The sequence below is a fragment of the Hibiscus syriacus genome, unplaced genomic scaffold, assembly GCF_006381635.1.
Source record: "Hibiscus syriacus cultivar Baekdansim isolate YM2019G1 unplaced genomic scaffold, ASM638163v2 tig00110462_pilon, whole genome shotgun sequence".
In the NCBI taxonomy this organism is placed as follows: Eukaryota; Viridiplantae; Streptophyta; class Magnoliopsida; order Malvales; family Malvaceae; genus Hibiscus; species Hibiscus syriacus.
The window spans coordinates 388,670-403,139 of NW_024062747.1; the positions used below are offsets into that span (position 1 = coordinate 388,670).

Below are 14,470 nucleotides of genomic sequence, written 5' to 3' on the forward strand. Positions count from 1 at the left end.
AAAATGAATCACCGCACTGGATTCTGTGGCAAGCATATGCATGAGACAAAAAGGGGTAACTACATTGGATTTTTGTAGGGATTTGGTGTGAGCCTAAATCCCATGATCTTGACCTCTCCTCTGAGATATTGCTTCACACCTTCCTTGAAAGATAACAGTGCCCTTCTTAGATAGTTTCCTTTCACCTACCTAACAACACACCCTAATTTTGAGTTTTCATCGATGAAATAAAAAATCAAGTAGCTTGAGATAATTTAATATCATAGAATAGTAATGTGTTTTGGAAGAAGTTCATTGACATAGTGCAAGAGATTAGAAATTCCGGTCAGCTTCTGCATGATCTTTCCTTTGTTGGATTATGGATTTGCCATTTGTCCATAAACTTTAAAAGTTTAATCTTGTTTAGGTGGACCTTGTTTTCAGTGAAAATGAGGGGAAAATGGTTGCTTTTCAGTACCGCACACCACAATAAATATAAGCATATTAATCAGTTAACCTATAGGTTCACCGACCCTAGCCTAAGTATACAAAATTATATCTTATAATCCTTTGAAAATGTTAATCAAATGGTTAAATATAAATATTTTTTAAATATCGGTCATACCATATATATTCAAATATGAGTATAAAGATTTGATTTTTCTTTCATATTGTTCTGTAGCAGGCTCTCATACAAGGAGATGCTGTGCCTGATCTAAAACCAGCCATTTGGGTGTTGCAGAACTTTTGTCGAAGCATAGAATTAAAAGGAGGCAAGGATCTGCAATGATTTGGGAGAAGTTGGGTTTATGCTTAACAATCCAATAATAAACTTGGGAAATATAATGTAATAATCATCTTTGTAGCTGTTTGCAATGGAATTTAATTATATATAAATTCAAATAGTGGACAAATCTCTCATATATTAGATTCCTTTGTTGTTTGTCTTTTTCGAAGTTACATGCAAGTAGTTTGTATTAAATATTGGCAAATTGAGTTTAAATTTTCCATCATTAAATTTAACACACGTTTTTATGCGTAGAGTATATTAAAAAAGTTTAGATGATAAACAACAATACTTTTCAGTTTCTTAGGAAGCTTCAATAATACGTGTTTAGAAAAACTATATTTTATTCATTGCTTGTACTTGGGTTTTAAATTTCTGATCAGTACAGGTTGCCATCGTTGCAAATCATAGTAAAATAAAGGTTTAAATATGTTAAAGATATTTATACTATTTTAAAATTTAGTTTTTATATTTTCTTTTTATAAAATCAAGTTCCTATACTTTTAAATTTAAAAACCTTGATCCTTCTATAATTTGATGTCTATTCAATTTTATTATAATTTCTTACTTGATAACTTAAAAAGACAAAATAACTTGTTTAGTTCTATATGTTTATAGTTTTATCAGTTTAATTCTTGAAATTTATAAATGAAGACAATTAAGTTTTTCTATTATCCAATTAATTATATTTTCATTTATTTTGAAACATTTAGGGTTAATTTGATCAAAATTGTAAATGTGGAAGATTAACAAATTATTTTACCATTTTGTATGACTACCCATGTCAACAATTAGTCCTAAAATTGAACCTAAATTGGAGTAGAGATCAAGATTTTTAAATAAAAACAATAAGAAACTTAATTTTGTAAAATTTTAAATATAAAATAAATCAATTTTATTAGTTAAGATTAGGGGATTTTTTTTTAATGAGACGCTGATATTATTCCTTGTGTATGATAATTCTTTAATGTTATCATACCTTTTCACCAAAATTTTATTAGTTAGGATCTAACATTTCCATACAAAAAAAGTAGGATTTATCAATCACGAAATGGAGTTAATTTTTTTTAACTAATTGTTGTTTTTTAAATGAGGGAATGTACTCTTTCTATTGAACCATAAATGATAACTAGTACGTAGACATGAGAGAGGTAAATTTGGTAACATATTTTAATAGTTTTAAATTATATAATATGATAAAATATTTTTTGCGCTTTTATTGGTTTGAATATATTATTATTTTTAGTTAAATAAGATATATCAGAAAAAGAATTATTTTTTTCACAATAAATATGATAGTTGAGATATATAAAATTATATTAGGTATATCGTATTGATGGACATTTATATATATATTTTAAAATTTTAGAATTTATTATATTTATTATTAATTGTACTTTTTGTTCATATTATTATTATTATTAATCTCGTATCTGATATAGTTTAAATTCAAATTTGTGTTTGATGTGAACAACGGGTTGCCTCATAGATTCCATGAAACGTTAGAATGAAAATATGAATTTCATTAATTTAAATAAATCACAAATTAATTAACAATATATGTCGATAATAATTAATAAAATAAATATGACCATTTGATACAGTATTAATAGAATAAAAAACACAAAATGTTAAATAATTAATAATTAACGTGGGCTATTATGAATTCAATTCACAATAAAATAAGAAGAAAAACCCGAAATCTCCATGAAAATGTCATGTTTTTTGGGCTATAATAAATTCAATTTTCAAACCAAAATCTTAACGTGGACCTCACCATACCTTTTGCCCAGATTCAAGTACTCCGTTGTATTATTATGGTTATACTGAAAGTGATAGCTTTGTCCTTCTCAATTTCGCTCATTCATTTGCCTTGATAACACTATTTCACCACATTTGGTAAATATGAACGGATAATTTAAAGAGAAAATAACCTCAGTGTCCGAAAATGTCTTATAATATATGATTTTAATTATTTTTTTTGATTGGCCAAAATGATCAACAAATTCGCAACGCGAACTCCAATTTTGCAACCCAGTTTCCAATTTCGCAAAGCGAATATGTAAATCGCAACACAAAAGTCAAATTCGCAACATAAAAGTTAAATTCGCAACGCGGAATTTCAAATTCGCAACTGAATTTCAAATTCGCAATTAGTTTTTTGAATTCGCAATATGTTTTAGTTTTGCAACACAAATGTTTTGGGTATATAACAACGCAACAGCAGCAACTCATAACCTAAATCCTTAATTCGTAACTCATTTCATCTCTATCTATCACTCTCTCCGGCGACATCCGTTCCTATATCCAACGACATCCTTCCCATCTCTAATTTTTTTTACATAATTTTATTTATATATAATTTTTCAATGATTTCTCTCCCAAATTATCAACTATCAACTTAATAAATGTATGTTTTTCTCTACGTTAGTGATGATATCTAGTTTATAGCTCGTTTGTTTAGTAAATTAATTTACAATTTGTAGAATAAAATCATCTAATGTTGATCATGTTTGGATAGATTTGTGTTTTGGAGGGTCATGGGAGAATATTCATGGTGTTTTACAATATGTGCCTTTACCCATGAATCTTCAACTAAAATTGTCATTAAAAAAGTTAACTTATGAAACTCTAATGTTACGTGTTGCAAAGAAATTGAATTTAGAGCCTCTAAGTGGATTTAGGCTATCTTATCAGAGAAAATGTAAAGTTTATTTGTTAACCGACAATGAAGATGTTGAACGATTCATTGTTTACATTAGTGTTTCACAAGAAGATGATGTTACAGTGTATGTTGTTGAACCTAGAAGTAGTGAAGTTGGGTCAGTAGCGGGTAGTAATCAACTAAGTTCTTCAACCCCAGTTTATGGTGCTCACAATGTACAACGTTGTTATCAACCTTAAAATTTAATGGTTCCACCACAATTTTATCACCAAGAAAATTTTGTTTCACCACATTTCTAATACCAAACACAATATCAAACACAATCTCAAAACCCACAACCTTTTCCTAATCCAAATCCCAATAAACTTTCAGCACCAAATTCCGATTTTCGTATTGACCAGTTAAACGATTATGAGTCAACAGAAAAAATTGTGAGTACTAGTCAGTATTCGAAATTTGATCTTGGTCAATACCCAGACTTTGATCTTGGTCAATACTCGGGTTTTGATGATGTGATGAAAGAAGAAACAGACCATGCATGTAATGATTTTGATATTGGTCAATACCCGAATTTTGATGATGAAACAGCCACTGTCGAGGAAGATGTTGTTGATGATAATGAGGAGGAAGTTACGACTGTGAATGAACATGTTGAGCATCTATTATATAATTCATATAACCCTGAAGAAGAAGAAGTCTCCGAAGAAAAGAAAAAGAAGAAAATGCCACGGGAGTATAAATGGAATATGCCAGAATTACTTCAGATACCGGAAGAAGAGTTGGTAAAGATAACAGTTGATTGTTACACAAAAGTTATTTGTATCAAGAAAGATGATTGTTTTGATACAAAGGAAGACTTGAAGATAGCTTTGTATACGAAATGTATGGAAGATGGCTATCAACTAAAAGTTAACAAATCAAGCAAAGATCGTTTCGAAACAAGGTGTATGATTGACAAAAACTGTATGTGGCGTATGATTGCAAAGAGGATAAAAGATTGCGAAATGTTTCAAGTTAGGAATTTTATTGATAAACATACATGTTCAAGAACCCAAGTTTTTCCTCACCATAGACAGGCAAACAAAAAGGTGTTGGGTGGTTTTCTGGCTGAGTTAATGTTTTTTAATGGAAGGGTATATCGGGGACATGAAATTATGACTGACATAAATGTTCGGTTCAAGATTAGTATCTCATATTCTCAAGCTTGGAGAGCCAAATGTTATGCATTGGAATTGTTGAGGGGGTCGCCAGAAGCATCGTTTGCCCAACTGCCGACTTATTGTCACAATTTAAAGCTGAAAAATCCTGGGTCGGTAACTCATATCAAAACAAATAGAGATGGACGCTTTGAGTTGCTGTTTATCGCCATTGGTTCTGCGGTTAGTAAATAATTATAATTTTGTTGACTCATTTTTGTTAGTTTCATGCATTTCACATTTAAATGATTATATTTCTTGTGTATATGATTTTGTAGATTCGTTCGTTTATCACTTACATGCGCCCAATTATTATAGTTGATGGAACACATTTGAAAGGTTGATACCTTGGAGTAAACTTATTAGCAGTAGCCATAGATGCTAACAATGAGATACTGCCAATAGCTTACAGGGTTGGCAAATTTGAAACCTCTGATTCATGGACATGGTTTATGGGGCATCTTAGGGATTGCATAGGTCCTATTAGCAATCTGGCAATCATATCTGATAGGGCAAACTCAATTGACAACGCTGTTAGAAGGTGTTTCCCATATGTTTTTCATGGACTTTGTGGTGTTCATTTGTACAGAAATCTAAAATCAAGGTCTGTTGGTATAAAAAATCACAAATTGACATACTGGAAGGCTGTAAAAGCTTATTAGGAAGTGGATTTTAATAAGCATATAAATTGTTTAAGACGTGTTTTGCCTCAATGTGCTCAAACACTAGAAGATGTCGGGTTTGAAAGATGGTCAAGAATACATCAACTTGGAGCAAGATATGGTTTCATGACGTCTAATAGTGCATAATCAATCAAAGCTCTAAATCGTCATTCCTGGAAATTACCCATTACTATGTTAATGGAGTTTTTTCGAGCCTCTATTCAACAGTGGTACAACAAGAAAAGAAACCATGCAGGTATTATTTCTTTAAATTTACAACTTATCATATATTTTACTAAGTATTATTTATTTAAATTTACAAGAGCATTGGAACGTCGTGTTACACCATGGACTGAAAAAAAGATAACGAAACGTGTTGTGAAGTCAACGTCATGGAGAGTTGAACCATGTTCAAACACTTTGTTTGAAGTATTGGATAATAACTTAAATGGGCTTGTCGATCTAAATGCAAAGACGTGTAGTTGTAAGAAATGACAAACATCTGGTTATCTGTGTTGCCATGTTATAAAAGTTGCTCTTCATTTAAACTAAGATGATTCAAGCGCATACGCTATGGATTGCTACACTACATAAGTATATCGACAGACTTATGCCGAGATTGTCTACCCATGTCCACATCCTTCTGAGTGGGACATACCAGATGACTTACAAACAGTTTTGCCACCAGTCATGGACAGCAGGCTACCTGGCCGACCAAAAAATCACGAACGTATACCGTCTAAAGGTGAAGAGAAGAGGATATCGACATGTAGTCGGTGCAAGGAAAGTGGTCATACAAGGTTGACATGTGGATCACCAGTGCCATCACAATCATCTTTTCCTCTACCAAAAAATGGATCCTCATCAAAATCCAAAGCTCATATGGTGCCAAGCAAAAGGAAATCAAAATCAAAATCAAAATCAAAATCCCAATCACAACTGGCTTCACCTTTTGGGACTTATTAACTTAGGTTATTTTTAAATGCAAACGTTGTATTATGTGTATTTTATGTGTGAATGCATACATTTTCAGTTAGACATTCATTAGTGACTTGAGTTTGAACATTGCTATGATCTGTTCAGTTGTTATCATGTTGGGATTTTCTCTTGTGTTTAATTGCTTGGATAGTTGTTCTCTTGCTTCTTCAAGTGTCCTTAACTTGTATTTATAGCTTGGAATGTGTTTGATGTTGTATATAACCTGATGTTGTATGTTGCGATCAACGCGAAAGTCAAATTCGCAACGCGAAATCGCAAACCGAAAATCGCAACGCGAATTTGACTATCGCAACGCTTATTTCGCGTTGCGAATTTTACTTTCGCGTTGCGAATTTGTACCTTCAACATGTCTTTTTTGCCTTCAACATAATGCAGATTGAATTTAAAACAACAAATCAACTTTTACAAATCAATTAAACAAGCAAAAAATAAATCTTATTTACACATCAAATTAAACAAATCAACTTTTATAAATCAACTTTTACAAATAAATTAAACAAGCAAAAAATAATTCTTATTTCCTCATCAATTAAACAAATCAACTTTCAATGTAAAATACAATTAAACAAGCAAAAAAATGTACCCCAGACTGTTGTTTATGCACAAATACATCAATGTCACGCAGCTCACGTCAGGAATAACATGCAGAAACCAAACATTTGCTCAAACAACACTTTCTACACATCTAAAACCAACAAACAACAAATTGTTGAATTCTAGGTACTTAATCAAACATTTTCAAACCAACAAAGAGTATATATGTTAACAACAGTTGCTCAAACTTACCAATTGTTTATGCAAACTTTTAGCACGAGGATGCAGGTAGGCAACGTCTCGCATATATCGCTCGAGCCATAAAATGCTGAAACCATAAGCCAACTGCACCTCTATCTCTATCTGTGAGAGGTAGAAGGTGTTTATTTCCTGTCGTCAAACGCTCCAAGCACATGCATACAAGAGGACCACAATCCTCTCTGGCTCCCTCCATTTGTTGTGGAGCGGTATCGTCTCTGATCATTGTAACTTTGAACTTTTTTGGCTTCTTGTTTCCAGAATTAATCCAATAATCAATCGCGTCCAAGTATTTCACCAAATGAGCGCTCCATCCCTTACAAATAATATCTCTCAAATCAGACAATGGTATGTAATTCAACATGCTATCATATACCATTGTCTTCAGGGATGGGAGCTGAAGCTCGACGAGAAGCCAATGACGACGTTCCAAAAATGGATAAACACCTACAATCATAAATAATTACGCACATCAAATAAAATTTATGAAAACCTTTAAAATATTCAAAAAAATAAATACTAACCTTATCGACCTCCCACCACGCAGGATAAAGTTTAGCTTTTCCATTACCCAACGTATATGAAGCATCTCTCGGATCCTTCAAGTGAGCTACGTGAAAAGGCGTCGGTATAATAGTCCATCGAGTATTTCTTATTTTCCTCAATTTCCTTATTATTAGAAGACGTGACACCCATGCATCAATATGTTGTTTTATAATATATATATATATATATATATATATATATATATATATTAGTGAATTTATTAATAATTTAAAAAAATTTAATCAAAATGCAATATAAGAAGAATATAAGACTTACTACCCCTTCGAGATAGCCATTATCTTCAACCCCTAATAAAATACCCCACTAAGACCGATCAAGAAACAAATGAATAACATCGTCGAGTTGGCATAGGTCAGAATAACACCCCTTGCTCCGCTCATGTAGATAAAAATCAACTGCGGTCTTAGCCTAAAGGGTATTATCCGTAATTATGTCCGGTAGTGTTTCCCTCTCCTGCTGAGGAATGGTACTGGCCGGTAACACATACGAAAGTCAACTTGCATCCATCATATCGGGCACGAGAGGGGGTTTATCAATATGTCAACATATGACGCCATATGAATCGGGCTCTTGAACGACGAGCGAGACCTCTTGAACGATGACAGGGGCCTCTTGAACGGTGAGAGGGGCTTCTTCGATGATGAGAGGGGCCTCTTGAACGATAGGAGACGCCTCTTGAATGATGATAGGTGCATCGGGCTTCTTCTTACGGAGTCTTGGCACTAGTGGGGTGAACGGAGACGTAATGGTACGTGCACGACGTTTGATGCGTGAACCCCTTCGTGCAAGAAAAACACGACGTAAAGCATCTACCTTATCGGGCCGCTGAAAATAAATTAATACATAAATCAGTAAATAAATAAATAAATAATGCCGAAAAAAGGTTATTTGCATTTTTAGTATAATATTAAACAAATTTACCTCATTGCGTAGAGTATGAACCTCATTCTACAACGATGAAACAATCTCGCGTAGAGTGACAACCTCATCACGTAAATTAGATACCTCACCACGTAGCGCACCATTGTCATCGCATAAAAAATCTACCTCACCACGTAAATACCGAACCTCATCATGTCATGCACCATTATCTTCACGTAAAGTATCGACCTCATGACGCAAAACACTGACCTCATCACGTAACTCCCCTAATTCATCCCGTGGAGGTGGAGAACAGGGAGATAAATGTTGTGGCCTCTTTTTCGGTCGTCTATCATGAGGTGATGGTGGAGAAGAGGCTCGATGATGTGATAGAATAGGTGATGGTGGAGGTGGAGAAGAAGCTCGATCAAGTGATGGCTCCGAGTGTCGAGCTGTAGAATCGGCCCGATCAGGTGATGGCTCTCGAAGTGGGGGTGTTCATCATCCGTCCCATTAAAAAACCGCTTACTAACTTGCCACCAATCAGTGGCTTGCTCAGCCTCTGTGGGTGTTAGCCTCTGTAATTGATAGTAGGCCTCCTAACAATATAAAAGCTCAAACAAAGTTAAACTTGTACTAGTAATAACTTGTTTATATATGATATTATTTGTGTGTTAACTTACATCATTCATCGTCGTATATGGGAGTAACTCTTCCCAATCCAACATGCGGATCCTCTTCCAGGTAATAGCACTAGGAATATCATTTGATCTTTTTATCGCATATGTCCGCATGCTGGGGAAGGCCTCAAATATCCAAATCTACAAAACAATATAATACACAAACATTAGTAATTGTTAAATAATTAATTATAATTTTGGAAACATTATATAGAAATTCTTACCTTAAAGGCCCAAGTAAAGCCTGTCAAAGTGTATTTAGAACCATCGCCCCGCAAACTTTTTCGGTCCTCAAAGGCAGACGACAACTTCTTCCAGATAGTTTTCCATAGATATGAACCCCACGGAAACAGGTTCCATGCATTTAGGTCATCTACCAATAATATTAGGTCCTCAGAGATAGGTTGTCTGTCCTCTTTGCCTAAAAAGCCGGCATGCAAAAGTAATAAATGGTATACTCGGACAACATCAAGGTCATCCATCCGAGTAAAACAATCTTTAACAAATAATCTCTTCAAGTCGTTGACGTGTAAACTCGGCTTCAACTTTCCCAGCTCAGGAAAAACCCGAGATAACCATGATGGGCGAGAGATATGACTAGTGTACCGGGTTACTTCATCGTGTCCGAAGCGTAGACCAGTGATTAATCAAAACTCCTCCCGCCCAAAACAAGTATACGCCGGTGCCGGAGGAAAATGAAATCATATCTCTTCATCACCACGTTGTATCCTCTCGGGTAGATCGTTAGTCATGGTCTGAAGAAACAAATGTGTCAACATAGCATCTCCACCCGTATGTTGTACTTTTCAGCCATGGCCCGAAGCAATTATCCTCAAACAATTTTTTTTGTAGAGGTGTAAGCGTCGACGCAATTTTAGTGGCTAGGCTTAATTTATTCCTTAAGGTCAATGCAGCCGAAAAAAAATTCTACAAAAACAATAAACATACCAAGTTAGATATACCAAAAACTACAAATTATACACTATAAACAAACATGATATTAAACAGTGAAAATAAAGCCAAATATGTTTCAAACTAGCACGATATTCACATGCTGTCATTATTCCATCATAGTTCACAAAATGCATCAAATAACATTTCAGAAGTAAGCACTTATATAAACATTTAAAAGGACAACATATAGGTTTAGTGCAGGTTCAATGACAACATAAAGAGTAATAGTTTATTCTTGAAACTTAAATTAGCAACATTGTGAAGTTAATATTTGTCTTTGTTTTGTCTTTTTGTTGAAGTAATGCAATTCATTCAAGTTTCAATTTGCAGAATAAGAGTAGTTTTTGAAACTTAAATTCGCAACGCGAAACTAAAATCGCGTTGCGATTTTGGTGTTGCGATTTTCATTTTCGTGTTGCGAATTTAAGTTTCAAAAACTATTCTTCTGCAAATTGAAACTTGAATGAATTGCATTTATTCAACAAAAAGACAAAACAAAGACAAATACTAACTTCACAGGGTTAAAGACTAAACAGTTTAGCAGTATTGACAGCAACCGAATGAATTTACTAAGCAATATCAGTGAAATGGTTAATCTTTATATATATTGAAATTACCAGTAAATTTATCATCAATATAAGAAAAATCTAATAATAATACAAAAATTTCAAAATAAAAATAAGAGATTAAAAAACTAACCCTCGGTGGTTGATTTTCCATTTATGATCGTGAATGGTTGTGAGGGTTGCTATGAGAGATGGAGATAGGCAGATTTCGTCGGAGATGGGGATGGATTTCGTCGGAGACGGGGACGGATGTCGCCGTAGAAAGTGAGAGATGGAGATGAGACTGAGTTATGATTTAGGGTTTTAGGTTATGATTTACGATAATATTGTTTACATTTGTGTTGCGAAATTAATATTGTGTTTCACGTTGCGAATTTGACTTTTGCGTTGCGAATTTGACTTTTGTGTTGCGAATTTGGCTATCGCGTTGCGAATTTGACTTATGTGTTGCGATTTACAAATTCGCGTTGCGAATTTGACTTATGTGTTGCGATTTACATATTCGCGTTGCAAATTTGAAAAATGCAATGTGATTTATATATTCGCGTTGCGAAATTGGAGTTCGCGTTACGAATTTGTTGGTCATTTTGGCAAATCCAAAAAAATTGGTTAAAATTGTATATTATAAGACATTTTTTATCACTGAGGTTATTTTCTTTAATTTAAAATGTCAATCACCGTTGACCTTTCATATATATGGAAAGCTTTAAAAATTAAATATACTTGTATCAAATATATATATTCATATCCAACATTCATATTAAGTCTGATTTATATAGCTTTGACAGTGAGTATTGGATTGACTTTGTCCTGATTAATTCAGATTAATCGGCATTACATACTTGATTTTAGTGATTAATTCAGATTAACCGGTATTATATACATGATTTTAGTGAGTGAGTCTTCCAGCGGAAAATTTCTACATATACAAGGTCTTAAACTTGAAACTTACTTAAGTAATATCAAAATACCACTTGAACTAACCTTAGCCGGTGAATTCTCTCTTTTTAATAGACTCGAAAAGCTGATTCTTCATGAAGATTAAACTACATACGGATTGATATGATGACGGTGATAATGCAAAGAACATATGCAGAGATGCAAAGCTTATGGCCAACTGATTGGCCTAAATTTATTGATGTTGAAAGGCTTGAATCCGAAGATAGGAAAAAAGTTGGAGAGCTATGCATGCCATTCTTTTCACCATACTTAGTTGATGATTATTCTTGGTTATAAAGGGAAAAAAACTAAAAATACCAAGACACAAACACCTAACCAGAATCATTGAAAATTCGGTTGAGTCTGGTTCCATTATTAGGAAGTAACAACTTTAAACTAACCTTAAATCTTACAGGGTTTCAGAATGTTGGGTAGAGTGATCATCACTGATCACTATTCTTCCCAATGGTGAAAACCCAAGTTTTAGCACACAAAAGCAATGGCAACCAAGCAAACCAAACGTCAAATATCATATATATTAAGTACATTAGTTGTAAACAAAAGAGGGTTTAGTCTAAACATAAATGAAAGAACTTTGTCATTTTGGTTCCAACAATCCATAGTCAGGAATTAAACAGACTCGTATATATCACAGCAGGAACTTCGATCATGGAGACAACCTAACCTGGTCCATGATATCTGCATAATCTCTTCGAAATCTCCCCAAGTACCTTGAACGGAATATCGATTTCAAGTTCCTCTTGTTGTTTACTAAATTATTCTCGGTGTCATGACGTTTTCCTCCATGTTTCTGCAAAATTCATGGGGGAATATTAACTTATCTGAGTATACACTGATATCTCCGGGCTTATGAGCCCCACTTGTCCAACTATGTCCGTCAGATTTTTCATCTTCGGTGTCCATGCTCTCACATACCGTACTCGACATATCTTTAGCTGAACCACTAGCAAGGAGGGGACCTTGTGGGGAACCAGACCTCGAAATGCTTGCTTTACTGTGCTCATTAGACTGGTTTTGAGCTGAGCATAGCTTATTTCCGGATGGAGAAGCCGGAATCTTTTGGATATGAAGTCTATATTTCTACACAAAAACCAAAATTCACACAGAAAGTAAGCAGAAAAGAAATAAATTAAAGATGATAACATGAACAGATTTTCGAAGGCTGAAGACTAACCTGCAAATGGCTTTTCACTTCATCATTGGTAAGACCATCAACTTGCATCAGTTCTCTAATCTGCTTTGGAGTGGCCACTGTAAAAGAGAAAGAAGAAAACCAATCAGATTTATTGAAAAACAAAGATACCAAAAGAACTAAACCAGAATATTTTAAAAAAAAAAACAGATTCCAAATTTCCAATTTCTAAAAGGTCTAACCTTGTGAGCCTCCAAGCTGCTGAAGTGCCTCAACAAATCTTCTATGAAGCTCAGGCGACCAGCACCGCCTTTGTTTCCTAGAATTCTGCTGCTGATGTTGTTGGTCCTCGTGTCGGTTATGTGACTTTGTCTGAAACTTGATTTGATTCTGTTGTGCATATAAAGAAGAGCCAGAACCAATTCGACAACCGCCATTGTTCTTCAAGATAAAGGAATGTAATCCAGAGCTTGGGGTCATAAGGGAAAGCCCTGAAATTTTCTTATCAACGTGTTCCTTAAATGGAACAAAAGCCCCTCCCTTGCTTTTCTTATTACAAAATTCCATTGGGTTCTTCGACAGATCTTCTCCTTGTTCTTCACTTCTCTGCCAAAATTTCAAATCAGAAATATTATAACTTTGTTCCCCCATAAAATAAGATTAAGGGAAAAAGTTAGTTGGGGAATTACCGGTTTGAGTTCAGTAACTGTGTTTGATTTCTTGCCGGGATCAACGTTGTTGGAATCAGAGTTCCATAGTTGAACGGAACTCATCCAGTTCTTCATATCACCGCCATCGTTTTCCATAGTTTCTTTTCCATTTTCCACAGTATTTCCCTTCAATGGCAAAAGAGATCCATCATTCATTTCCTTACACTGGATTTCTTCCTCCTTTAATCTCTCAATCACTGTAACCCGTTAAAAAGAAAAACCAAATTAAACCCCACAGATAATGATAAAAAAAACCACATAATAAAAAAAATAGTACCGTCTTTGAGAATGAGCATGCAAAGGGGAAGTTCACGCTTAAATGCATTGATTTTGTTCGTCTCATCTTCCAATCTTCTAATATAATCACTGATCTTTGATAATCTCTGAAACCCATTTTTGATCTTCGAAACTTCCTGCAGAAACTTAGTTATACTTTTCGGAACATAAACCAGACTCAAATCCAATCTCAAATCCATTATTTTTCCCCTTCTATTTTCCTGTTTTTCTCTCTTTTCGTAACATTGCCAGGATAAACATGACAAGCAACTGCCCAGTTGTTTTTTATATAGACATGTAAGAAAGATTCAAGATTCGCCGCCTGTTTCTTATTAGCCCCAAACCGGTCCTCGCGTATTTTTAAACTCGGTGACTCAGTGTTTTAAACTCGGCGAGTTTTTTTAGGTTCCGTACGAACCACGCGGAGAATTGTTAAATTCTTACTGTAAATGAAATTAGGTGACGTTTGGTTAGATAGAATCTCTTGGAATGGGTAGAAATGAAATTTAATTTCATCACTTTTTTATATTTGGTTCAAATTTTTTAAGGGAATTGGAATTCCTGATGGAATTCAATTCCATCAAATGAGAGAAAGTGAATTTCATCTAAAAATGGATGGAATTTAATTCCCTTGTTGGAGGGAATTGAAATTTGACTATAATATCCTCATCAATCTTTTGATAA

The 14,470-nt window shown here is 34.1% G+C and overlaps 1 protein-coding gene across 1 annotated transcript; it reads right to left on the reverse strand.

Moving 5' to 3' along the window:
- Positions 1 to 12,152: 12,152 nt before the first annotated feature.
- LOC120126831 (transcription factor HHO5-like) lies at positions 12,153 to 14,197 on the reverse strand. The gene is made up of 6 exons (XM_039144904.1): positions 13,788 to 14,197; positions 13,490 to 13,707; positions 13,043 to 13,406; positions 12,843 to 12,919; positions 12,403 to 12,748; positions 12,153 to 12,315 (listed from the first exon to the last, which is right to left on the reverse strand). The coding sequence occupies exons 1-5, from the start codon at positions 13,984 to 13,986 to the stop codon at positions 12,419 to 12,421; spliced, it is 1,188 nt and encodes a 395-aa protein (XP_039000835.1). The 5' UTR covers positions 13,987 to 14,197; the 3' UTR covers positions 12,153 to 12,315; positions 12,403 to 12,418.
- Positions 14,198 to 14,470: the final 273 nt, after the last annotated feature.